The sequence below is a fragment of the Aquila chrysaetos genome, chromosome 16, assembly GCF_900496995.4.
Source record: "Aquila chrysaetos chrysaetos chromosome 16, bAquChr1.4, whole genome shotgun sequence".
NCBI lineage: Eukaryota > Metazoa > Chordata > Aves > Accipitriformes > Accipitridae > Aquila > Aquila chrysaetos.
In genome coordinates, this window is record NC_044019.1 from 554,267 (window position 1) to 581,460 (window position 27,194).

Genomic DNA, 27,194 nt, shown 5'->3' on the forward strand with positions numbered 1-27,194 from the left:
GGTTTAGGCTCTTGGTTTGTTGACAGTGACTTCAGTCACCGTTCCCGGGCCGCAGCCTGTCACTCTGGCACCGCCGCCGCCGGTGACGCTTTTCCCGATGGGGGCCGCGCCTGCGCGCTCGGCGAAGCCCCCACGGGCTCCGCCGAGCGCGCAGGCGCGGCCCCGCCCCCCTCCGCGGCCCCTCCCGTCAGGCTCCGCGGTGGGCGCGGCGCTCCCGTCGGGCCGTGCGCGGCCGGAAGCGGAAGTGAGTGCGCTGGTAATCATGGTGCCGCTGGGGTGGGGAAGGAGGTGCCGCCGCTGCCGGGAGCTCGGTGAGCGCGGCGGTGGACGAGGCTGGAGGGCGGCGGGGCCGCGTGTCGGGGGCCGGGCTGGGGGTCGGAGCGGTCCCCGCGCAGGCGCTGGCTAGCCGGTTCTGTCACTCCGCGGGGCGGGGCGGCGCGGCAGTCCGGGGCCGGGCCGGGGTAGCGCCGCGCTCGGGGAGGGGACGCCTTCCCTGGCCCGCGGGGCCGGGGCCGCGCCGCTCGGCCCGGCACCCCTGAGGCTGGGTGGGCGGCTGGGGCGGCGGGGCAGCTGCGCTGCCGCGCGGCGCTGTGCCTGTGAGCGGAGCGGGGCCTGGCCTGGCCCGGCCCGGCCCGGCCGGGGCAGAGCCGGCTGACCCGCCGCCGCCCGCCCTTCTGTTGCAGATGAGTCGTTACGGTCTAAGCTCACGATATCGCACTGAGAGGCGGTGAGCCATGGGGGAGAACAGTCCCGAAGGCAACATTATCTACTATGAAGTAGAGGAAGACGATTTAACCCAAGATGACAATATGATGAGGTTTGCTGATAAAAACGGGCTGGTTTCTTCGTCACCTGGGACGGTCTATGACAGGACAACTGTTCTAATAGAGCAGGACCACAGCGTGTTGGAAGATGACGAGGATGAAGGACAGTGTGGTGATCACTTGCCTTTTTTACCAGAGGGTCATGAAGAAGGATTTCATTTAATAGCAGATCATGAAGGAATGTCCCAGGGTTATGTGCAACATATTATTTCTCCAGATCAGATTCATCTAACGATAAATCCTGGTTCAACTCCTATGCCAAGAAATATCGAAGGAGCAACGCTCACTTTGCAGTCTGAATGCCCAGAAAACCAAGCTTAAAGAAGTAAGTAGCTAAATGTGATTCTGAATTTTATGCTAATTGTGAGTGCTTTTTCACCTGGTGATCTTAAATGCTTTGAAAATGTGTTTCTCTACAGCTGTTTGCTGGGAGGTGACAGAAGTTTCCCTTGTTCTTAAAGGTTACTGTATAGTGGAGTGAATTGCACTCCATTAAATCCGCTGGTACTTTTAGCGATAGTACTGCTTTGTGCTGCTAGGCATAACTGTTTCCCACAGTCGCTTTAGTGGGTCAGCAGCAAAGTTGTGAGCGTCATCAGTTTTCACTCTAATGTCCTGCTGCGTTCTGGTGAAGCAGCCAGGAAGCAGTTTTTGACAAGCGGTAACACACTAGATAGCAGGAGAATACGGTACTGAAGAGGCGTTTGTATTAGTAGCTTGTGTGATTTTAGCGGTCTTTCCTTTTTCTTTTGGTTGGGCAATTATTTCCTGAGTTCAGAGATAACTAAAAAGAACATGAATTCTCTTATTCTGTGGTTATTCTGTGTTATTCTTGAGAAAAGGGCATCCAAGTTACAGGTTAAATTCCAGACTGTTGGCGGTAGTTAAAGTATGAAACTTAAGATGTCAAACTTAAAAGGACTTGTAGTTTTATTGTGTCACTCACAGGGGAACTGTGAGAAGAAAATAAGGAAACCTTTAAACTACTGTCTGTTGTATTTTGAAAGATTAAGTCAGTTTACCTATTTAAAATGGCGGTTACTTTTGAATTCTGTTTCCTTAACTAATTCTACCTGCATGCAAAGTGCTGAGGGCTTGTACAGCCTGACTTGGGATTCTTGCTTTTAGGTGCAAAAGCAATGCAAAGTTGACTGAAATATCAACACAGTGACAACTCTGTGATCCTTTTTTGGCCCTTCTAAGTTAAATAAGGGATGATCTGTACAAGTGTCTGTGCTAGTATCGGTGGTAGTAGTATCAACTACTTGTGTAACTGATATTCGGTGTCAGAGAGAATTGCAGAAATGAGCCCTTGCTGAGAAAGGGAGCTGGGTTTGAATGCTCTGAATAATTTAGATTGGCAGGGAACCTTCATTATTGCTCGCTCGGCAGTGAGGAAATGGGGCTGTAGGAGGTCAGCTCTGCACTTATGAAACTTCTGCACTGAGGTTTGTTCAATAAGCCCATTTAAGTCTAAGGAACTCCTTTTGCTCAGTTGTTATTCATATTAGCAGCTGCTGTATCCTACCTTCTTAGCTGCTAAAATATTTAATTTTTCTATGTCAGTCATATCAGTACTTTCTTTTTGTAGGATAATAAGCTTGCAATCTGTAGTGTCTGAGAACAGTTTGTACTAGCTTAACAGGTGTTGATGACTGCATATGCAATTAAATTGACTATTTCTTCACCCCTCCTTTTTAAAAAAGGCTTGTAAGACCTGGAATTTCCTAATGAAATCCTTTATCTGAACTTATTTTCCATCTCTTGAGTTAATTTTCTGGGGCAGGGAGGAGTTACACTATAATTTGAGTGCAGTGGAAATAAGCCCTAAGCATATGTGACACTCTTCCATCTTGTAAAAGCCCTTTTTGTCCAGCTGTTTCAAATGCTTGATAAGTTGTCTGGAGAGGTGGAGGGGAAATCTCTAAAACCCCTGAACATTTGGCTCATCTCTAAAAGTCACCAGTCCAATTCTTTGGGACTTCCAAAACATCTGTAGCAGTTCTAACACTTGAGATAACTGTTTAAAAGACTTAAATCTTCAGGTCAGTCTTAGACATTTATGAAGCAAAAGAGGGTTTTACACTTCGTTAATTACCTTTAACTCCCTTTTGTTATACTTCTCTCACTAGAATTCTGTCTGTAAGAATAAATGTGATTATAGTCTTATGTTTCAAATTAATTAATTTTTTTGTTCAATGATGACAGAAATATTAGCAGTTTAAGGGGAATCTTGTAAACTCAAGATAACTTAAAGGCAAACTGAGCAGTTTAAGTAGGCTTTGGCACAGTGTGTCAGGCTCTGCTTTTGACAGTCTTGTTGATTTATTGGACAATTAGTTCCTATCTCTAAGGTAAATGCTTAATTAAGACTCTTCCAGCTTCCCTGTGGTGCATCTCCTTGGGAGAGATGGCACACTGTCCTTTGCAAAAAGCATACGTGATGCAGCCACAGCCTTTGTCTTCAAAGCAACTTGTTTCTGTACACTTCGTATCCTAGGCATCTGTGTTTTTTCCTGTGCTGCCATGTTTCTTTTTTGTTGTTGCTTGCATATGACGATAGTCTTGAGTACTTGCTGCTGTAACTCTGAGTCTTTCATGTTCAATATCTCTACATAATTTTATGTGTATAATCAGTGCTTATTTGATGTGCTAATGTTCCTAACGTGAAGAGAGAATTAATGCTTTGCTGCTTTACAGAAAGTTTTGTTTTGCTTAGAACATGGTGGTAGTATTGCTTCTGTCTGCAGTATCCTTCTCAGAATAATTTGTGAAATAAAGACTTGGCCTTTGAGAAAAGGGTGAGCACTGCAAGGCCTTTGTCATAGTTCAGGCCATTAAACTGAAAGTGTTACTGCTATCTTCCTTTAAATATGTGCATTGGCAGCTAGGAACCAAATCCTTAATCTATAATTAGCAGTCTCCTTTTCTTTCACTTTCTAGACCTACATGTAAACACCTAGAAAGCTTAATAGACTCCTCACTTGATTTTTAGGTAGTTCATGCCTGTGTCAAATCACTTGTGTATTACAGGAAGTACTGTGGAGAATGTCCTGAATGCAGTATGTAAAATGTTAATTTCCAGCTGCCTTAAAACTCTAACAGGGAACATTTACTTTAGTACTGATGCAGAAATTGTACTTAATCTGATGATCCCTGGTGAAGATAACGTGCCCCTTCTCATCTAATAAAATGTACTTTTTGACCTTGTGTCTGTGTGTTACCAGTCTGTGCTCTTGTGTTTTGGCTGACTCAACACAGCCAAACTTCTTAATTATGTTGTAACTGTATTGTAATGCTTGGATATTTATTGATAACTTTTACCTGATTTGACCTATAAATTAAGGGCAAGTTGCTTTACAGTAAAATTACTGTTTCCTTCTCTGTGTGGTGCTTCTAATAATGCTAAGTGACTAGATAAAAATGTGAACACTTCCAAAATCTTTTCCTCTTCAAGTTACTGTTGGTCATATCATCTAGATCATTTGCTCATTCTAAACACTTGATGTTTTTACTCTTTCCTCTTCTTACTGTCTTGTACAAAATCAAGGGAGAATCAGATGCAAACATTTAACAGCTGGTTTTGGTGTAGTGTACCACTTCCATTGCTTTAGCATACATGGATTTCTTGACTAGTAAATCTGTAGTAAGTTAAATGCTTTATAGTAAACCTTGGATTGCAGGAGGAAAAAGATTTAGGGAGAATTTTCTCTGTATTGTGAATTTCATGGTAGGCTGCCAAGTCATGAGTCCAAACATGATGTTTTCCTACATGTTCTTGTATGAATTAATGGCGTTTCCTGTACTTAGGGCAGCCTGGGTAACTACTGTCTACAGAAATAAGGAGAAAACAGTGTATCTTAAATAAAATATAGTATCAAAAGAATCTGAATTAATATCTCCTAACTAGCTTTTTTTCTTAGATTATTTAAAGCTGTTAGTGAAGTGTAGAGTAGGTCCTCTTCCCCATCTGTTTTATAAAAACAAAACAAAACCACAAAAAAAATCCACAGTCTCCCTTGTTAGGTGGGAATGTAGAGAAAATTGGAAGAAATGGCCCTTCAACAGGGCAAGATATTTTGAAAAGAAAAGTTTTTGGGTTTTGGCAGTAAGTCTCCTGAACTGTAGTTTTTAAAAAGCCCCATAGTATGGGTAATTTTCTGCCAGTCTTACTGGGGCAAAATGCTTTTTTATACATGTTCTTTCTCCATACTCTGTAATTTCTTTCTGCTATCCTTTCTTCCCCTACTATATTTTGCAATAGCTAAATATTTTTCATGGTAGTTACAATTCTGTGGGATAATGCTGCTTCTCAACTGTCATGTGAAATTGGAAAAGCATGGAGAACTATTTCCTGGACATGTAATTGTCTGTTCAAGTCTGCATTTGAGAGTAAAGTGTCTCCCTAGATTAATAGAGTAGTAAGATAAGTGTTGATGATAAATAGCTTGGAATACTCATCTCCATTTAGCAATATGCTGTTAGCATCACCTATATATGAGAGGCAGGAACTGAATTCAGTACTAGTCAAAATGAAAACTGCTTCTAGTTATTTTATAGTGGTCGTATGTCTTGCTAGCTTTATAGTTAAGATATTTCTATGCTCTGTATAAGGATCTCTTTTAGATGTCTAACCTGCTTTAATATTCTCCAAATACTAAGGTTTTATCAAAGGAAGGCGAAGGTAGATGCCAGTCTGTTGTTGTGCTATCAACAAGAGACTACAGATTAAGACTACACAAGAAATTACTCAACTCCTATATACTCAGATTTTGTAAAGCTTTCTTAAAGGGGTCCTGCTGGCATATTTGTCCCCTACAAAACAGGTTGGAAGTAACTGAAAGACTTTATTTCTTTCTCCTTATGGAGAGCCATTGAGAACCCAAATTATACCTGGTATGAGTTTGTGCCAGGGCACTATATGACCACAGTGCTTCCTGGGAAGCTGTTGGGGTGATGTGTTTAGTTAACCAAAATCCCTGCTGTTACTGAAGAGCTTGTTTCCCAGGCTACCCTTATTCTAGAGGTGATCTTCTGGACAGGTAGAGCCTGGGTCTGTGTAACCTGATTGCTACAGCCCTGAGAGGTGTGCCTTGGTGCTTTAGGCCCTAGTTCTGTAGTTACTGGCATGAAGGCCTTAAACCTGTATATATTGAGAGGAGTGAAAGCATGCAGTGAAATATCCTTTGGGTGCCTCAGTTCTCAGGTACTTGATCTAGTAGGCATCTTCTTAAGAGGAAATGCTGAGCACACATGGCTCAAATTGACATCATTAAGGGCTGTTACTTTGACTATTTGAGAAAAAGAATCTGAAGGTGTGTACCTTCCTTTGGACCTTACAGCACTGGTATGGTCTTCAACAGTGCCAACAACTGTTAGCATAATAAATAATGTGTTCCAGATCCCCTCGACTGTCCTTATTCTTGTGCCATTGCAGTACATGAATGGGAGACAATTCTTGGACAAAACAAATGTGTTTCAGAGCGCCATTTACAGATCTCATAGTGGTTTTACTGAGGGCTCATTGTTCTTTCCTTTGTGTGGTATTGCACAAAGCATTAATCAAATCAGTTACTTTGTGGAAGGATTAAAAAATATGCAGTTCTTAATTAGGCACACCAAGAATGATATGGTTTTGGTGTTACTCCTACTTAATGCATCTGCCTAAACTCCTGTTATTCCGAGAGGAGCATGATTTCAAATAAAGTGATTTTATACTTACCTGACAATAGATCAATGCAACCCATGTTATTCTGTTCTCAGCTTCTAAGCTGTGGTAGTAAAGAACTGTGATTATCGAATGCTCTTTTCTGTTGGGTGTATATAAAGAAGAAAAGAAGACTCGATGAGCCATGAGATGGGTAGAAACCCATAAGTGTTACCCATTGGTTATGTCTAGGTTCATCTGGTTTTCCTGGTATCAACCTCCGATTCAGTATCTGGTTTTTTTGAAGACAGTCTGCGGCCTTTTCTAAGCAATAATACTAGGAACTGTGAGATAGGTGCTTTGTGCCTTGGAAAAGAGGAAAATTGCTGGCTTATGTCCTGCTATATTATCTTCTTGACTACTTGTTAGAATACTAAATCTGAAAGTTCCTGCTTCTCTGTTGTGAGTTTGTGTTGCCCCTTTCTAAACATTTCCAAATCACCATCTTTTGGAATACTCTTCTGCTTCTTGCCTGTCAACTATCAAGTCCTCTCTTGGGCTCTGTAATCGCCTTTAGATGTTAAGATTTCTCAACTGCAACAGTCAAATGAAAGCCAACAGTCTGATAATTAATATTGAAGATAAATTTATTCAAGCATATCAGATGGCTTATTCCTTCTACTTCACAAGAGAGAATGAGATTTAATTAGGTGTTATAACTTGCACACTGGAAGCTTCTGCATGGTCTATTTCTGCCTGTTGCAGAAGCTGGGAAGGCTACCAGATCTAGTTCAATGTGAAATTGTTTCCTGGTGATCTAGATAGCTGGCCGAGAAATCTTAACACTTGCCTTTTGATGTAAAGCACCTTGTTTGATTCATTACACTTCAAGCATTGACTGCTTCAGTAAACACTGAAGAGAAGAACGAAGCACAATGAAGGCTGCTTTTGAGATGAAGTAATAAATGGACTGATGGTTAGACCATAGGAGATGGTGAAAAACTATAGTTCTCGTTCAAGATGTTGATGGGAATTCAGCACACAGGGCAGTGCTTTTGAGGGTCAGGTTGTGAAAGTGTATTTTCCCTTGTCTTCATCTTCCACAAATAAATAGCTCTTCTAGAAGCACCTGAGCGAAATGCAGTGCTACGTATGGGAATAGCGGATAGGTTTGATAGCCTCTTAGCATCCTTTCTAACTATTCTATCAGATTTTTAGATAGAAATGTTTTGAATTATGTTTTTTCCTTTTCCCCGCCTCTTCTATTAGATTACTGTTCTTCTAGAAGGTCAGCCTGCTTTCCAATGTTTGCTACTCCTTCCTCACATAGTGCAGCAGAAATATTAAGTTACCTGATAATTAAAAGGCAATATTTTTTTCTTTTTTTGCCTTTGGGGTCAAAATCTATTCCATTGTCTTTGTTTAACTGCAGTTCTACCCTGTCTGGATTCCAGAAATGCTTAAAAATTAAGTATGCAGCATTTTGTTTCTTAGGTTAAGAGATACCAGTGCACCTTTGAGGGCTGTCCGCGCACCTATAGCACTGCCGGAAACCTGCGCACTCACCAAAAGACACATCGTGGGGAATATACTTTTGTCTGCAATCAAGAAGGCTGTGGCAAGGCCTTTCTTACCTCCTACAGCCTCAAAATCCATGTTCGAGTGCACACTAAGGAAAAGCCGTTTGAATGTGATGTGCAGGGCTGTGAAAAGGCATTCAATACACTGTACAGGTAGGAAGTCTCTGCCTATTTCTCTTGTAAATGTGGCTGTTGCTGTTTTGCAGGTTGCATCTACTTTTTCTTTGTGTCTGAATACAATTGTTATGCTTCTTCCAAGTACAGATATGAATATAACACACCCCCCCCCATGTGGAAATGCTATACCAGAAGTAGGATGACAGAACCTATGATGACATACTTAGCTTATTTATATTACAATAGTATTGAAGGTGGTGCACAAACACAAGGAATTCTCAGATTTGCTTGGGAACTTCAGAAGTGATATCAGTTACTTTCATAAGCTAGTTACCTTCAGTTCAGAATATGTGAAGCCTTTGATCCCGTCCTGCACATTTAAATGAATGGCTTGCTTGCCTCACGTAGGGGCTGTCTCATCCAAGTCACAAGAGGGATTTTTTTGGCATGCTTTTTAGGTTGAAAGCACATCAGAGGCTTCACACAGGGAAAACATTTAACTGTGAATCAGAAGGCTGCAGTAAATACTTCACAACGCACAGTGACCTGAGGAAGCACATTCGAACACACACAGGAGAAAAGCCATTTCGGTAAGTTGCTGGATGGCAATTTTTACTGCTGTGGGATTTATGTAATGGGCCACCTGTGCCAAGAGGCAGCTATTACTGTCCTGAATGAAAAGCTATTCTCATGAGAAAAAAGTGAAGGCGGCTAGCATTTGAGCATGTTTGTTCTAGAGCTCTCTCAGTTGCCTGTAAAAGTGGGTGAAATGACTGTCTTCAAAGACAAGAATAGTCAAGCTATTTTTTTAAACATAAATGTGTGCCACAATGAGCATGTTTTTAAATCATACTGCTGCTTCTCTGCTGTGATGCAATGTTTATTCCATGAAAGAGGACCCCCCAAATGCTGACATCATGCTTGAATTTGAGTCCTATTCAGAGCCCTGCTATAGTCTGTGTAGCATGCATAGCAGCTGTTGGGAGATAACCTGATTGCTAACACAGATTAGCATTAGGCCAGCTTTTCAGAGTCCTGGGACTATTGTAAAGTGTGATCTAAGGTTGTAACTAATGCATCAAAGAAGCCTGATGCTAACTCTTCTGTGATGCCTCATTCAGGTGTGAGCATGACGGCTGTGGAAAGGCTTTTGCTGCAAGCCACCACCTTAAAACGCATGTTAGGACACATACTGGTAAGTCCATAGGGTTTGTTTTTTTCCTTAATTGAGCTTAGTCAGTCTATACTAACTCTCAGAATCCTAGTATATATTTATACTTATGTAAAATATGGGGGTGACTGAGTGGTGCAGTTGATGTGCTTGAGGGAAGGGATGCCATCCAGAGGGAACTTGACAGGCTGAAGGAGTGTGCCCATGTGAACCTCATGAAATTTAACAAGGCCAAGTGCTAACTCCTGCACCTGGGTCAGGATAATCCCCAATACTCCACTTATGCACTTTCATTTATGCCTGACAGGTCTTGAATTTCATGAATGTGTTTCACAAATGTATCAGTAATGATGCATAAAAATTAAATGTTGTGTTCTTGTGTCAGTTCACATGGTAAAACAGAAGCTTTTGTCTGCAAGACTCCCAAGAATGCTGAATGTGTGAAGTGGCATTAAACAATCTTGTTTGTATAAAATATTATTACTCTCCTAGGTGCTTTAAAAGTATGTGTCTGATATAATGTCTGTAAGTTTGTTATATATGTTTTGCCCTGCCTATAGGGGAGAAGCCCTTCTTCTGTCCCAGTAATGGCTGTGAGAAGACTTTTAGTACACAGTATAGCCTGAAGAGTCACATGAAAGGTCATGAGAAAGGACATGCCTATAATGCACTTCCCAATAACAATGTATCTGAGGTTAGTAGCACTTCTTCCTAATGCTTCTGTGTTAGATGGAGATAAAACCATACTTCGGGGAAGAAATTATTTGGTCTGTAGGGTGTTCTAAAGGTATAACATTTAAGACTGGGATTTTCAAAGGGAATTGTAACTACTTGGTGCCCTGTCTCCCATAAAGAAACCCATGGGTGCCTCTTTTGAAGCAAGAATTCAATTTGAATTCTGAAATTGCTGGCATTCAAGGTGGCAGTGCAGGGTTTATTCTCATATGTTGTGTTTACAGTGTGCTGATAAGAAACAATGGGATCAGTATTTTTGAAACTTCTAGTGTGGTGTTTGGTTACCAAGTTTTATTTAGAAATGCTCATCTAAATTTGTCTATTAATTTTAATCACATTAAAATTAACACTTGGGTTACTGCTGCTTTGATGAGATGCCACGTACTGCCACAAGTTTATAGGCAATCATGTATATTATCATGCTTTCCTTGTAGATTCTTATGTTTTAATCAATACTATGTAATAAGTGTGTGAAGTAAAATAAATACTAACTGTTAAGGTTTAAATTTTTTATTTTCTATAGGCTGATTTGTTCCTGTGCTAATTTCAAAAAAATTAACCTAGAATTTTAAGTAATGTGAAAGAGATGTTAAGAATCCTTGATAGCTACTAAATATCCTTTGCTTAATAATATTGCTCCTTTGATTTTAGAACTGAGACTTGGGTCACGTACAGGTAAAAAAAATTCTGTATAGGCAGAATTGTGTGGACTCTTAAAAAGTAATTTAAAACACTTCTGACACTTTTTTAATACATAACTCAATTTCTTTTTCTTCTTTACAGGATACAAGCCACTCACTTTGTCTGAGTGACTTAAGCCTCATATCAACAGATTCAGAATTGCGGGAGAACTCTAATCCAGTGAGTTACTGTCCTGGAATTGCCTCGCCCATAATCCGAGTTTTGCTTTTTTCTGGCAATGTGCTTGTCCTGTCAAATAGAACACAGCAGATTTGATACGTATGGCTGGTGGCTTCTGTTTCTCTTGTTCAGGCCTCCAGCATACTCTACTTTAGGCTTTTATTTTGCTAGTGGAGGAGACATACTCTTCGCAGAATAAGTGACTTTACATAGAATTGTTTTAGATGTACTGTATACTGGTTTTGGGTTTTTTTTTTTGTGTCTTGTGGCAGTTTGCAGGAGGCACTCTCTTGACAAAAAACGTATGTTTCTTACACACCCTATTGAGCCTGTAAATATGATATACTATTGCTGTCCTTTTTGGAATGTTGGGAAGAAAAAAAAAAATTCTGTCTAAAAGCAGAATAACCGAGTGAAAGAGGGGTTTTCCTCCAAAATATGCGGTGCTTAATTCAACCTGTTTTTAAAGTCTCTGCATCTGATTTTACCGTAATAATGTTCTTGCTTATTGATAACTGTTGACTGAGCTCAAATTTTGCATAGAGGAAAATTATATACTGATGAGGCTGTGTCATTCTTTTGTGCTTTGATGTGGAAGCAGTGTGCAGCTTTTTAATATATTCTGTTCCTAGAGCAGGGTGGGTGACAGTAGTGCATAAGAGTCCATAAGTGGACAGACAGTCCAGGATATAATCTAAGCGGAGCTATTTTGTTTCTGCTCCAGAAAAGGTTTCACAAACAGCCAAGAACAAATTCATGTCTGTTTCTAACAGAGTATTACAAGAAATAAGGGTTAAACAAAGTGTGGATGCAGAAGAATATATTTTACTTCTGAAGGACTTACTTATTTTTGTAAGGATTTGCTCATTATGTTGGTAAACTTGATTGTGGGTAATAAAAACTAAGTGTCATTTTACAATAGGTAAGTGAAATATGTTGCCTTTCCTGAAGGTGGCTAGTTAATTGGAGAGGCATTTCTGACTTTCATACGCTGCTTGACTGGGATGTGTGCAAAGTTTATGGAGACCTGAAATATAATGTTATCTGATGTCTTCTTCTGTATTTTCTATTTACCAGACACACGGACAAGACCTTAGCACAATCTCACCAGCAAGCATCTTTGAGTCTATGTTTCAGAGCCCGGATCACACTGCAAATCAGGATGACTCTCAGCAGACAGGTACAAATTGTATCTGCAGTATTTTAAGAGAGCTTTTTGAGTTTTCCCCCCTCTGCATACAGGTACTTAATTCAGCATTTCAGACTGAAGATTACTGCCCCACATAACTCTAAGTAGCAAATAGAACTTTAACTTCAGTGTGGAAATTCTTTTGTGTTGAAATGCATTGTATTCACAGACGGTGTAACATGCAGGCAGTGACAGGGGAACTGACTGAGCATTTACAGCATGTTGTCATACAATGCTGACATTGATGCTCTTGGACTTTCCACATAAGCATTGTTTTCAAGCTTCCTCTCTTGATGTAGTTGCACAAACCGGCTGATAAAAAGGCTTCTCAGAGAAAGCTAATGAGGCTGATCAGCTTGTGTGTAGTATTCAGTGTTACAAGCTTCCTGAATTGGGACCTACTTTTAGATTCTAGTGTTACATGTTTTTGAGCACTAGTCTGAAGATGTGAAAGAGGTTACTTAGCAAAAATCCATCAGCTAGCTGTTAAGTTCATGGAAAAACGTTGTTTATTCAGATTGTACAGGGACTGATGTATTTATATTTTTTCTTTGTTTCTTTTGGCAGCTGCCTTGATTGAAGGTTTTAACGGCGATGCAGACTCAGTCACTGCTGTTCCGCCTTCTGCAGGAGACTCGGCATCGTTGTCTCTTCCACTTGTACTGCAGCTTGGCATCTCTGAGCCTTCGCATTCAGCACTACAAGCCTCAGCAGCACCTGCTGCTCCCTCCTCCATAGGAACCAGCTCACAGCAAGCTGCATTTGGAAATCCTGCAACTGTTTTACAATCCCCAGAAGTGCCTGTTCCTCACAGCACACAGTTTGCAGCCAGTCACCAAGACTTCCTGCAGCATACTCAGACACCGCCACAGCCCATTGTACAAGGACTTTCAGTGGTTGCTGGGGCATCTGCCCCAACAGCATCAAGTGCCACTGAGCCCCTGCCAGCTGTAGTTCAGACTGTGCCTGTTGGTGCGAACTCGGTTCTGACCAGTAATCCAACTATAACAATTACTCCTTCTCAGAGCACCGCTATTCTGCAGTCCAGCATTGTCATGGGAGAGCAAAACTTACAATGGATCTTAAATGGTGCCACCGGTTCTCCACAAAGCCAAGAACAAATGGTTAGTATACCCAGCATGGCTTTGAAACAGCTTGAACCATCTCTCTTCCTCCTAGAGTCCTTGCTTTTTGAAAAGGAAGGAGATCAAACCTCTAACTGTAAGATACAAACCAGGATGCAATATTGTATAATGCTTATCACGTTAATATGCATAAACATGTCACCAATGTAGCCCCTAAAATAGAGAAATAAATAGAAATAGATAGAGAAATCCAGGGTGCAGAAAAATCTTGCTTTCTTCTTTTTCCCTAGTGGCAGACTTCTCACAGCAGGTATCAGCTTGGTTTATCCAGGACAGTGCACCACGTGGCCTGAGAACATATGTGGGTTTTTATCTATTACTTTTGAGAAGTAGAAGCACAAAAGACTCTGTGTTTAGGCATTTTGTAATCTCTGTCTCTTCCTAATTTAGCCTGATAATGAAAAGTTTTCTGGGAAAACAGAATGTTTCTTGTTCTCCAGTAAATCTGGATAGCTGAGACTTTAAGTGTTTTATCTTTAAGAATACCATTGCCACCTTTAGGCTTTCTCAGTTGCAGATGGTCAAGAGTGAACGGGTGCAGGTACAAGGAGTATGAGCAAGCACAACAGTTTTTCAAGAATTCAGTCATTCAGTTGTCAAAAACCACAAGCTGTGTTAACAAGCATGTAGCGTGGAGGGTGATTACTCCCCATCTTTAGGACTACTGAAATAATACTCTGAGTTTTGGGATAGCCAGAACATAGCCCAGAACCAAGATAAATGTTATAAATTTTTTTTTTATTTCCCTGTGCATTCTCTTTGGAATATGTATGTAGCTGTTTCTTTTGATTGCAGCTGTTTAGAATTTGAACAGTAAAAAGTTGATTGGAACCAACTCATGCTTCTTTTTCTTGTTTTCTTTTTTTTTTCTTTAAAGCCACAAGTTCCAAAAGTAGTAGAAAAGGTTTTTTTTACCACTGCATTACCAGTAGCTGGCAACACAGGTAAGCTTGACACTGAACTTGCTTTTCTCTCTTTCTCTGTTTGTAGTACTGTTAGTTTGACACATTTGTGGTGATTTTTTTGCTTGCAGAAATGTTGAAGAAAATCCTTTCATTTTTTTTACCTTCCTGAGGTTTTAAGTGCAGTCTGCTGCAGACTCAGAGGTTTGTGCTGAGATCTGTCCTGTAGTAGTTTCTCTAACAACTTGTAAGATAATCAGGTTCACAAATTAGATCCAGTATTGATAAAAATGGTATTTTAATGGAACTTAAATAGAAGAATAAAAGACAGAAATGCAGGGACATAATTTGTTTTTTGTTCTTTTAAATGAAGACACGAAACGGGTAGTAAACTAGTAAACTTAATCAGTTCTTTAGCAATTGTTTTTGGTAAGCACTATCTGTGAGATTCATCAAAATGATACACAACTGTAGAAGTTCTGTTCCATAACATGCTTCCTACACAGTGTTGTTATATTGCAAAGATGAATCAATCAATCAAGAGAGATCAGGTAAGTTTAAAACTTAAATTTTAAAAAAGAAAGGAAGCCAGGCAAGTAGAGCAGCGTAGGAAGAGTGAGAAGGAAGCATGAGAAGCAAGATGGGAGAGGAAAGCAGAGTGGAGAAAATGAACAGCACAATGCCTGTGTTGATGTCAAGGAGTAGAATTGCTAGTGTAATGTTGTATCATCATCTTCAAAGATTGGTGCATAGGGACTGGGGCATTTGAATGCCACTCTTTATTGGATTTTATGCAGTGAAAGTTACCATGGTTGTCAGAGAAGAGACATACTGTGCTGTGTAAAAAAAATTTAGATCGGACTTCTAATGCCTGGGTTCAACCTGAAGAGGTTGCTCATCAACAGAGAGTACCTGCCACTTTTTTCTTGTTTTTCATCTGCTAGAGCTGTTCACTGTACTTGAACAAAGTAACATGTAATCTCTGCTGCAAGGTGCATACAATCTAATTAAACAAAGATGATTAGTCTCTCCCTGCTGTGAAATTACGTAGTTCTGTTTTGTTTTGTCTTTGTTTCGCCTTTAGGAAACCCTGTTCAGCAGATTGGTCTCAGTGTTCCTGTCATTATTATAAAGCAGGAGGAGGCCTGCCAGTGTCAGTGTGCCTGCCGAGACTCTGCCAAGGACAAAGCCACCATTAAGAAGGAATGTTCCTCACCTGATCCAAAAGCTTTGGAGCAGCCAGCTCCCCAGCTGCAGCCTCAGACCTTTCCTTCCTCTTCCCCTTCTCCTTCATGTGGGCAGAGCAGTCAGATAGTTAACGCTTCAGACTCACAGACTGAAACATTAAGTGCCATGGATGTATCGGACTTCCTGTCCCTCCAAAGCCCTGAAACCCCATCTAATATAATTCCAATTGAAGCACTACTGCAGGGTGAGGAAGAAATTGGTTTGAATAGCAGCTTCTCTAAGTGAAGATGTTCCAGATTTTCCTTTGCACCTGGAGGGTAAAACCCTTCTCCTTAGAAGCAGAAACTGAAGGATCAATTCTTTTTCCTTCCTTCTTGGAAGTTTTGTGGCTTATTTCTGCTTCACAGATGTCATCTTAGTCACGTCCCAGGTACATCCATCTTTGAGAATCTATCTAAAAAAAGAAAAGGTAAAAAAAAAAAAAAAAAGAAAAAGCTAAGTTATATATGAACTGTTTTGGCTGCACTGTCTGTCACTTTTGCTTGTCATATGTGAACACAGAAGTTAAGGTTACTCGTGTGCAAAAAGATTTTAAAAAGAAAAAGGGGGTTTAGTTTGTCTCCAGTTGCACATCACTTATGTTTGGGATTAAGGTACTGGCAGCAAGTGGGTCTTTGTTACAACTCCTTGGGTCTATAATTTTCTTCTGTCTCTTATGTCTGATACTAACCATGCACTATGAGGGGAGCCCAGGGAAGGAATTTGCTGTAGTAGAAAATGGCATTATTGTAGAAGATGATTTATCTGCAATTTTATTGGAATGCGATTGTCACATCACTGAGTTGGGAACTGATGCCTGGGTTTGCTTTGTACTAACGCTGTTACTAAAGCCTACAGAAACTTCTGGGGAGTTTATTTCAGTAGAGCACAAGTACCTTGTGCTCCTGATAGATTTGTTCATTTAATTTCATTAGGACTTAAAAGTGTGGTGGCAGACACTGTTTCACAACATGGAAACACAATTGGAGCCCCTGCTTACTCAGGCTCGAGTCTGTTTTCTTTGCCTCTCTTTGAAGGATGCAGTGAGTCCCAGATGTAGTCAGATTGGTGCCTGCTGCTCTTTTGATTTATTTGGCTCTGTTCGGAAAAAAATCATCCTCTTAACCCCCGTGACTGTTTAATCAGGAGCATGGTGCCTTTGCTGGTTACTCTCACCTGTCAAGAACAACTCTAGGAAAATTTTCAGAATGATTCAACATAAATTCAGTTTGAATTCAGTGAGTCTATCCTTCAGCTGTCCATAAATGCTTTCTTTTTTTTCTGTTAAGCTATATAATTTCTGCCTAAATCTGCCTCCAACCTACTGCGATGCCAGCTTTTTGTGCACGGGGCTATTTCTTGACGAAAAGATGTTACACAACATAGTAGTTTTTCATATCAAACTGAAAGTCTATATTCTAACCTACTCAGGGTAAATAAAACACAAACCCCCCTTCCACCAAAAAGCCTGTAATGTTGCAATAAATGCAGTCTCATTCTAAATGGTTTATTTATGCTGCATTATTTTAAAAGATGTAATTTTATAGTGTTTTATCCATCTTTCTGGCTTTGGCTGTCAGTCTTTTGTGTTAAAGGAAAGAATATTAAATAGACTTTATTCAGTTTACAGTGTTGTCATTAGTGAGATACAAAGATAATGACTGTAAGCCAATTAATGTGTAGTGTCTCTGCGCACTAAATTTAGGAATGCCAGCTCCTAGTGGATAGAGATCTTTCACTCTTTGTTTGTATTTGATCAAAGCTGCTCTCTGTACCTGCTGGGGGGAGAATTGTATGAGTGCAGCTAGACCTCCCCAGGATGCTGGATGATTAGCAGGGTTTTTTTAACCCTCTTGTGACATGCTCTGTGTAGCCTTACCAACACTGTTGTCGCAGCTTTAGCTGAGACAGCGGCTTAAATGATCTCACGTGCTATTCCCATGCGAATGCGGTGCCACAGCACAGATGGAAATGGGTTGAAGGGAACTGGCTTTTCACCTCTGTGACAACTGTCTTCCAGTTGTTAAAGTGCAGAAGGGTAAAACTGTGTCCCGTTAGGGTGAATGTGAGGGAGAAGAGGCTGTGCAAAGAATGCTTTGTGCCTGGGAGGTGTTGTGTCACTCTACTAGGGCAGAGTGCTCTGTTTTGGTAATTGCAGTGATGAGCCTGCAGTGATGGGGACACCAGCTGAACTGGAAACATGCTAATTGTGTTTCCTTTCTGTGCGCGTTGGTGTGTGTTGTAGTGCTGTGCAGTGCTATCGCAGCAGGGATGCGGGTCCTGCGGCAATAAGGTTTGCATCCACGAAACATGAATTAACAAAGTGTTTTATATTCTGTTCTTGTAATGGTAATCCCTAGAGGGCAGTGAGATGGTGGCCCCCTTTGTTTTTTTCCTACAGCTTCATTTTGTGATGCAGTTTGGTTGCACAGCAGCAAGAACTGCTTTGAACACAAAAGAAATTGTCTCAAACCTGTGTGGCTGGGACTGTCCTCACAGGGATGAGTCTCCTGCCAGCTCTCTTGCATAGAGCTCCGCTTCAGAATAGTGCGAGCGGTGCCTGGGGCTGTGGGGGGGGGTCCCCATGGGGCACAGGCCACCGTGTGGCGCGTAGTGCAGCAGTGGTGTTTGAGGGTGAGTGGATGTATGCATGTGTGCATGTTGGAGACTCTGCTAATGCAGGAGCATGTAGATTCCCCTGGAGTTGTGGAGTTTTCTCTGATGGGGACAAGGGTACCAGATGTGGCCTGAAATGTGACAGCTGGGGGATTTAGCAACCTCTTCTGAGCCGTTCTGTCCTTCAGGGAGGCGTTTTTCCATGCTACTTTTCCTACTCCTGATTTAGTCCACCTCAAACACGCTTCTGGTTGGACCAGATAGCATCTTCAGAAACTCCTTTGTGACAGAAATGAGTATAAGAATCTACCAAAGGCTTTGAAATCGGAAGCTAATTTGGAAGTGTGGTGATTGGCAGCAGTGAGGTGCTGCACATGTCCTTTCTGAGTGGGTGTCAGAGGTTCACCTCTCTGCTGTTTTTCTCTTTATAGCTACTGTTTTCTATTGGTGTGTTCTAAGAAAAGCAATGTGTTCCAAGTTTATGCTGACTTTTAGGTGCATTGGGTTTGCCATTACTCTCTTGTATGTGCATCAGGCAGGCTGCAATTTAGGTGGAACTAATTAGAGCTTGTAATGAGGCAAGAGCAGTGTGATTTTGTGAACTCACAGGCTGCTGCACCATGGACTGTGCAACCCACCCGATTGCATTGTACAGATGTGTGCTTTTGTTGTTTAATCGTTGGTCTGCTTTCCAGAGTGTTCCATGCTGCATGTATCTGATATGTTTCACAGTGGACATTTGCATCATCCCCAGTGCTGTGTGATCCAACATTGTGCTGCTGGGGTGGTCATTAGCATGCTTGGATGGGAGGAGATCCATGAGCAGCTGGCAAGAAAGGGCAGTCGCAGCAAAGCCCTGAGATTCCTCGATGTCAGAGAATTTTCTGTCCTTCTCCCCTTGTCGCCCCAGCATTTAGCATAATCACAATAACATTTTTAATAGAGGGGAGATTTTCAGCTGTTGCAGATCTGTTAAGATGTTGAATTCCCAGAAAGGGGCATGTTCTGTTAATACACTGCAGCCTCTGAGAATAGTGTGCCCTCCCTCTGCAAAATCTGCATCTCACGAACCCCTTTAATTATGAGTCAGAGAGCAAAACTGCACTGCTCTGGGTCATTCTGTGTTAAGGGTTTTGCTGTTTTGTGGCTTGTGGGGATTTCCTTGGTTACGTGCAGTTTCTAGATGGGTGCAGAAGCTTAAACACGTAGAATGGGTCAAATTACCAACATTGGTAGCTCAAGCTGCCAAGCAGTGACCCAAGCAAGCAGACTTGGCGTGCAGTTGAAGGCTGTAGAAGTTGCTTTTCATGCTTGTAGGCGGTAGAGGGATGGAAAATCAGCACTGTTTAAATGCTGGTACTGAATTATATAGAACAAAGTATGAACTGGGCACTTCTGTAATGCTGACTGTGTCCAGAAAGACTAGTTCGCAGAACCTCATACTGGTATCTAAAATGCACTTTAGGTTATTTTATCTTTAACCCAATTGCTGCAATTTCTTTTGTATATACTTTCACAAAGTTTATTTTTGCTCTGAGTAAAAGTTAACAGGGGTGTGCAAAGATGAGCACTTAACTTGGTGCAATACTTGTAGCTAAAGATCATTGTCCCATGTGGTCGGTCTGTCTGTGTCTGTCTAACTGAAAATATATAGTAACTAGCTCAGTGACATACTGCCCTTCCCTGTCTATACCCAAGAGAAATTATGCATCATTAGCAAACGTCCAATCTATGCAAATACTCCACTGAGAGCACTGTGCTTTAGCAGGCCTTTTCTCTCACGCTTTCTGGTGGGCTGCTTGTCACTTCTGTTGGACACAGCTGTGTTCCTTGGTGTATATCCTTTCTCCCTTGTCCTCAGCTCTGTTCTGCCACACAAGTATGAACAGAAGTGACAAGCTGTTCTGAAACAGGCATGTTGCACCTTTAAAATTTGTCTTCGAGATCGTTTTTGATGTCATGTTATCTGCCTTACTTCATGGAGGATGGCACGTCTGTAGTCATCCAAGATATTGTTTTTGCAACTGCAGCAACATTGTTAAACTGTTTACAGTACTCTTCCTGCACCAATTATAAATAAGGCTCGGAGAACGAACTAAAGACTGGCCTGTTGGTTGTGGAACTGCTGGGGGAGATTAGTTAAGGTTTAATTGACCTTGGAGTTGATTGGAGATGAAAAGCTGTTCCTGATTTTGGGGAGGGAGCACAGCTGGCAACTGAAATGAGAGGCAGCCAGGTCTGTGTTGTAGAGCAGATAGGAGCTTGGTGTCATGTTCTTTGTTCTGCCGCTGGCTGGCTGTGAGACCTTGGGCAAGTCACTTCACCTCTCCATGCCTTGGTTTCCTCCCTGTGAAATGAAGACAATGAAACTTGTCTTTGTAAGATGCTTTGAGATCTATGGGTGAAAAGTCCTTGGCATTAGTGATCTGAGCTAGCTGGGCAGAACTGTTAGACTCAATTTGGACTGTAAGGCAAAAAAAAAAAAAGCATGTCTTTAATAAACCCTACAAATTTCTGATTGCATAGTTTTTAATTGTACACTATTTTTTCCGTAACATATTTTGGAAACAATGTCAAGTTTTTATAAATGTTACCTGTAGTTGATACTCATGGACAGGGCTGAACTTTTAACTTTTTTGCGTCTTGTCTTGATATATATCATATGTTCTAGAAGTTGGATTCTGTGTCTGCACTGAGAAATGCAAATTAAACTGGATATTTATGTAGTAGTGTACATAGTCTAAGTGTGTGTGTTCTTGGAACTAGTTTAAAAATCCCACACCATGCTTTTGGTGGTGTGCAAGCTGGCCAAAATTTGGTTCATTATGCAGTGTACACTTTCTCAAATAAATGCAGTTTCTACTTTTTCTTAAAAGAAATTTTTTTCATATGATCTTTTTCAGCAAAATCAAGGGTATGTTTTTGCAGTACCGTAGTTACAGTAGCTGGTATTTCTTGCTGTGTAGCTTTGTGTCCTTCCACTTGCTTACTGAATCGGAGCTATCTGTCTGACCCTTGTTTTGGAGAGAGAGAGTTGCAGTTCTATTTCACACAGACCAACGTCGGCGCAGCAGGCAGGGATGTGCAAACCTCAAGCCTGGTTAGTTACCGAAGTCGTCTTCAGCATCGACATCTGCAGCATTGTCAAACCAGGAGGTCTAGGAAAACCGTAGGTTGTCCACTTACTGCTTTTGTTTTGTTTGACACTTATGGGGAGCTGGGCAATGGTCTTGGAGATGACAAAATAAAGGAACCCCAGTTTTTCAAGAATGTGTGTATGGTATTAAAGGAATTTATTTAACTATGAAACATGGGAACAAATGTGCTTACATTGAGCAATGTGAAGATGTTAGTTACAGGTACAGTACTTCCAAAGGAAGAGCATCTCCAAAACCCAAAAAAGAGTAAATATGAATTTGTATTTTTTGAAGAATGTAAAATGTGAAATAATGGTGTTTGCTTAATTGCTCATTTTGTATGAAGTTAATATTGTACTTTGAAATATCTGCAAAGAAGTGGAAATTAACTTTTTTGGAATTGAAAGCAATATTAATACTAATGGAATCCTAATTAAATGCTTATTTAAATGTTGTCTTACAATAGTCTTTCCTAAGAGGATTTATAAATTATTTGGGAGATGTGTGAGCATCCGTCCCCTGTCCCCTTCAGACAGGTCAGGGCATGAAGGCATTTCTAAATCCTGACAGACAACAGCATTTGCCTTAGCACACTCCTCCCTCCCCCACCAAGGGTGACCTTCATAAACCTCATATCCCTAAGTTCACTCAGCTATGGCTAAGAGTTAGAGCAGATGCTGTGACTTGACAAATTGTTCTTCATTTGTGAAAATGGGAAATGCTTGCATAGTCCCTTTCATGCAAACACCAGCTGTGTTCAGTGCAGGTACCACAATGTCGAGCACCAGCAAGGCACTGTAAGGAAGCAAGAAAGGCAAAATTTCTGGTGGTAAAGATGGTAGTTTTAGCATCCCTGCTTTGAAAGTTTTAGCTCTTAAGTACTTTCCAATGAAGAGAATGAGGACTTTGGGGGAACCTAGTGCCGATGAGGAAAACAGACTGACTCTCCACTCTGAATAAATCAAGCTTTCAGTGTGGCAAAACATTTCCATGTGGCTAAAAAAACCCTACCTCCCCATCTCCAGACCTGGCCAGCTGTAGCTTTTTCATGTGTCTGTGACTGCAGGATTGTAGTTATTAGAGATGGTGCACAGAACAATGCACAGCTTTCATGCTTCCCTAGCCCCTCTAAAATCAAGTCAGTCATTAGCTAGTCCTGCTCCCCTTAACTGGCAAGGAAGGAGCCAACACTTGAGACAAACCGGCATGAGCTGTTTGAAGGCCGTTCCTCCTTTAGCAAGAAGCCACTGGTCTCTATGCAGGCAGAGTGGGTGAGATACAGACTAAGCCCGTCTTGCTTTATTTTAAAAGTGCAAATTCAGTCAGATAAGGCATCGGTGCAACGAGAGAAAGCAAAGTCCGAGGCCGCAACTGAGGCAACCAGCTACGTTCATGGGCTTATCGGTCTTCAGTTTTCTCCGGCGCTGACCGGTACGACGGAGCCCGTAACCGAGCGAAAACCTTCGGTCCCTGCTGGCGCTGCCGGCTCGGACCGCGGCCCCCGCGGAGACGAACTCCTCCAGCCGTTCCCGGGCAGACCCGCCGCGGTCCCTCGCCGAGGCTCCTCAGGGCTTCGCGGCCCCCCCGCCGCCAGGCACGGGGCTCCCCGCGGCCAGGCCCGGCGCCGGGCAAGTCGGAGAGCAGGGAGGGACGGGCGGGCGCGGGGCCGAGCTCGCCTCCCCTCGCCGGGCCGGGGCCGGGCCGGCACTTACGCAGGGCGGGCGGCCGTCAGCGCCCAGGGCGGCCTGGAGGGCGGCCATCTCCGCCGTCAGCTGCTCGCAGGCGGCGATGCGGGCCCGCAGGTGCCGCTGCCGGGCCTCCAGCAGGCTCCGCAGCCTCCGCAGGTCCTCCTCCACCTACGGGGGAAACAGCGGTCACGGGGGGCGGCGGCGCCGCGGGCCGGGCCGTCCCCTGCCCCGCCGGCACCCACCGCGGGCCGCCCGTGGGGCTCCCCCGCCGCCTCCATCCCGGGCCGGCGCAGGTACGGCCCGCGTCGCCATGGGAACGGCGCCGGCCGCCACGCCCCCGGATGTGCGTCACCGCGCCGTCCGCTGCTGGCCGGAAGCGGCTCTTGGATGCTGAGGGCGCGGCGGGCGGCGCTGGCGGCGCTGGCTCGGGCCGGGGAGGGAGGGCCGGGCCCGGCACCGGCACCGGCACCGGCACCGGCACCGGGCCTGGGCCTGGGCCTGGGCCTCGCCCGCAGCGCCCGCCTGCTGCTGCCGTCCGGTGGCGCCGCCCAGCCCGACCCGCAAGGTGGAGGCCGGGTCCGGGGGGAGGCGCGGGTGGCGGCGTGGAGGGAGGCCGGGGCGGCGCTGGCGGCGCTGGCTCGGGCCGGGGAGGGAGGGCCGGGCCCGGCACCGGCACCGGCACCGGCACCGGCACCGGGCCTGGGCCTGGGCCTGGGCCTGGGCCTCGCCCGCAGCGCCCGCCTGCTGCTGCCGTCCGGTGGCGCCGCCCAGCCCGACCCGCAAGGTGGAGGCCGGGTCCGGGGGGAGGCGCGGGTGGCGGCGTGGAGGGAGGCCGGGCCGGCGCGGCGGGAGGCTCGGGCTGGGCTGGGCTGGGCTGGGTTGGGCTGGGCGGGGTGGGGGGTGCCGGGCCGCCCCGCTGACCCGCCGGTGTCGGGCAGGCTGGAGGGAGGCGGTGGCGGCCGCCGTCGGTGCCTTGCAGGCGGGCGGGCTGGTGGCGGTGCCGACGGACACGGTGTACGGCGTGGCGTGCCTGGCCCAGGACTCCGGCGCCGTGCGGAGCATATACAGTCTGAAGGGGCGGAACGGGAGGAAGCCGCTGGCCATCTGCCTTGGGGACGTGGACCGCCTCTACAGGTGGGCGCGGGGGCTGTGGCCGGCCCGCGGAGCCCCCCTGGGCTGGGCGGGCCGCGCCGCCGGTCCGCGGGGCTCTGCTGGGCTCCCGAGCCCTCCCAAGAGCCCGGCGGCACAGCGCTGCTTCCTACGGGGGGGCCGGGGGCTGCCGGTGCCGTTCGTGGCGGGGAGCGGCCGCTTTCCGCGCTGCAGAGCGTGAGGCCGCGGGGAAGGGCTGCGCTGGAGCTGCTTCACAGTGCCCAGCACCCGCGGTCCGGGCCCTCTAACGCTTCCTCTTGCCGTGTAGATACTGCCAGGTGAACGTGCCGGATGAGCTGTTGCGGGACTTGCTTCCAGGACCTGTGACCCTGGTCTTGAAACGTTCGGAAGAACTAAACAAAGACTTGAATCCTTTCACGTCGGTAGGTCTTTGCTACAGGACGCATCTTGGGGTTTGAGGGACGGTGCGCTATTTCTGCGCTTCTGCTGTTGTAGCTTTTATTCTGACGCGTGTGTTTAGCATGCTTAGCAGTGACGGGCATTCTCCCAAAGCTGGTCCCTGTGCTGTCATGCTCCCTGCGACTTATTTGAACACGGCACAACCCAGCGTTGGGGGCTAACTTACAAGACGCATCTCGTATTATTGCTAGTTCAGCGGGTGTTGATGTACTGATTGTCTCGAGTATCAGCTTTAAATCAAGAGGGCTTTAGGCAATGCAAGATTAAAAATGGTTACTGTGTGTAACACCGAGCTCTCTCCTTCCTTGTAGCTGGTTGGTGTTCGTATTCCAAACCACCCTTTTATTAGGGAGTTGGCACGAGCTTGCTCTGGACCACTGGCTTTAACAAGTGCTAACGTCAGCTGTAAGGCGAGCACGCTGACGGTTTCGGTAAGGCTGGTTTTGCTACTAAGTGATGTTATTGTGGTAGTCTGTCAGAGCCCCAGGCTCTCACAATTGGAAGCCAGCTTTAGCAATAAACCAAGAATTTCTCTGCTGCTATTATATATTGTTTTAAAGTGATAATCTCTAGTTAAAACAGCCGGCAGATACGTGCTGTGGGGTAGCTGTCTTGCTGTGATCCTCACCTTGAAAAGCGAGGAGGGCAGAGCTGAAAAGTAGTATTTAAAGGCGTATACATGCCTTTTGAAGTGGGTGCCAAATCTGAAAGACGGAAATGGCTGTAGGAGGGGTGGCTGTGGAGTGAGACTGCTGCTGACTGTACAGCTCCTTGCAGCCTGGTAACTAACAGTAACTCAAGGAGATATCTTTTTGCAAAGCTTGTGACCTTGGTGATGGTGTAGTTGGGCACAGTAGCAGACAGACACCTCATCCTTGCCCCCATATGTCTTGATAGACTTCTGGCTTTTTTTGTGCGCTCCTTAATAAACAGTGGTGCAGCTAAGAAGTCTTCAACCAGGGAATCCTTGTGGCTTTCCTGCATGTCTCAGAGAAATCTGTTGTAAGAAATCAAACTGAGATGTGTTCATGATAGAAAAAAAAGTGAGCTGACCTGATAGCAGAAGGGGAGAGACCACCTCCCTTAACAACAGAATGTCCAGTAGTGTCTCTTAAAACGCAATCACAAACCATCTTCGGGACTCTTAGCCACATCTCTTTTTTTTCAGGAATTCCAAGACCTGTGGCCTCAGTTGTCCTTAATCATCGATGGAGGCCCAATAGGGGATGTCCAGAGCCCAGAGTGTCGTTTAGGGTCAACTGTGGTTGACTTATCTGTGTCGGGGAAGTTCACCATCATTCGTCCTGGCTGGTGAGCACTCTTTGCTGAGTAGAACTGTAGCTTTTTCTTTAAATGAAATGAAGCTTTCAAATTAGGGTGGGTTGTGTTTTGCTTTTTTTCCCATGGCAGTTGAACCTTCACGTTAATCCAGCAGGCTCAGGAATACTGGAAGTGCTCTAGATTCCAAGCCCAGGAGACCCCTTTCTAGAAGCTTCTATGTGAAACACTCTAGTTCCTGGAGTTCAAGTTCTCCTCGATTCAAAATGCAATACGGGGTCTAGCTGATTGCTCTTTCCCAGAAAATGGAGTTTAATCCTTCAAAACCTTTTTTCTGATGGTTCTGTTTCACCCCACAGTGCACTGACACCTACAGTTGAAATCCTGAGGCAGAAGTATGGCTTGATACCAGAATCATCTTGAGACTTCAGACGCTGAGGAGGCTCTGCAGAGCTGGTAAAGCTGGGCACTGTGTGCCTGCACATTCAGGAAATGGGCGTTCGTGGCCTTGTTTAATAAGGTCAATGGATTATGTGAAGGTTAATAAACAAAAGATTGAAAAAAAAGATAAAAAAATGAAGCAACAGTTGATGGGTATCTGTTAATTGACATCACATCTGCTGTGGTCTGAGAAACCCACCCAAATATGTATGCTGACCTCTCTGTGCTGCTGTACCATTCCCAAATACCTGTCTGTTTTATTAACATGATTAGGCCTTTGAAATACAGTAGTCTGAATGCTAGACTATTCTTAGGATGGGATGATGAAGATAGTGTCTGATCTAACCTCCCCTTAACACTTATTCCATGTCTTTGTTTATTGTATCTGCACTGAAAGAAAAGCAAAGATGGAAAAGAGGTTTTTCGAGCTTTCACGATGTTATAGCTGTGGTGTTCTCTGGCTGTTTTTCTCTGTTCTAAATGTAATCAAAACCTACTACTGAGATGAAACTAAGTGCTTTTGAAAATTAGCAGTATTCAAATGGTCCCTACCTAGACAAAAGCTGCTCAGAAGGACCTGGCTTCCTCATAATACAAAGAATGAAAACAAGCTCTTAGCTTGCTGATCTTCATTTTTTAAATGTGGACTTCCTTCTCTTGATTTTGTTCTGAAACAGTGCTAAGCTGAAGTAAATAGGGAATGGATGAAAGTTTCCGCTGGTATTTATTCTTCATTGAAAAATAAAGTTTATGGAGCTGCTATTAATTTAAAAAATGGTAAGCAACTTGCATGATTTTGTTATAAATGCTTGTTTTTAGACATTATTGTCCATCACTTTTAATGGACTTAAGTGGTTAGCGAGAATATGTATGGAGGCATCATAAGTAGAACCTTGTTTCACATCCAGAGCTGCCCCTTCTCATTTTATTGATACAGACAACTATAAATGAATTTTATGGTTAATTTAGAAGGGTCCAAGCATGGCTAAAATCACAAAAAAGGGAAAGCTACTGTGAGCTGAACCTCTTTCAAATCACAAATTAACGGTGTTTTCAGTTGCATTTTT

At 43.8% G+C, this 27,194-nt stretch overlaps 3 protein-coding genes across 3 annotated transcripts; 2 read left to right on the forward strand and 1 right to left on the reverse strand.

Moving 5' to 3' along the window:
- The first annotated feature begins 218 nt into the window (after positions 1 to 218).
- MTF1 (metal regulatory transcription factor 1) lies at positions 219 to 21,606 on the forward strand. Its single transcript, XM_030038738.2, is given in 12 exon segments — positions 219 to 311; positions 684 to 1,133; positions 1,135 to 1,149; positions 7,966 to 8,204; positions 8,627 to 8,758; positions 9,290 to 9,363; positions 9,900 to 10,033; positions 10,858 to 10,935; positions 12,013 to 12,115; positions 12,692 to 13,248; positions 14,147 to 14,213; positions 15,256 to 21,606. Coding segments are annotated over 11 exon segments (2,187 nt in total). The 5' UTR covers positions 219 to 311; positions 684 to 734; the 3' UTR covers positions 15,645 to 21,606.
- LOC115351694 lies at positions 21,205 to 23,174 on the reverse strand. The gene is made up of 2 exons (XM_030038740.2): positions 23,082 to 23,174; positions 21,205 to 23,007 (listed from the first exon to the last, which is right to left on the reverse strand). Exons 1-2 carry the CDS (start codon positions 23,115 to 23,117, stop codon positions 22,717 to 22,719), a joined length of 327 nt encoding a protein of 108 aa, XP_029894600.1. The 5' UTR covers positions 23,118 to 23,174; the 3' UTR covers positions 21,205 to 22,716.
- On the forward strand, positions 22,408 to 26,908 carry YRDC (yrdC N6-threonylcarbamoyltransferase domain containing). Its single transcript, XM_030038739.2, has 6 exons — positions 22,408 to 23,404; positions 23,778 to 23,973; positions 24,257 to 24,371; positions 24,720 to 24,839; positions 25,577 to 25,719; positions 26,046 to 26,908. The coding sequence occupies exons 1-6, from the start codon at positions 22,408 to 22,410 to the stop codon at positions 26,107 to 26,109; spliced, it is 1,635 nt and encodes a 544-aa protein (XP_029894599.2). The 3' UTR covers positions 26,110 to 26,908.
- Positions 26,909 to 27,194: the final 286 nt, after the last annotated feature.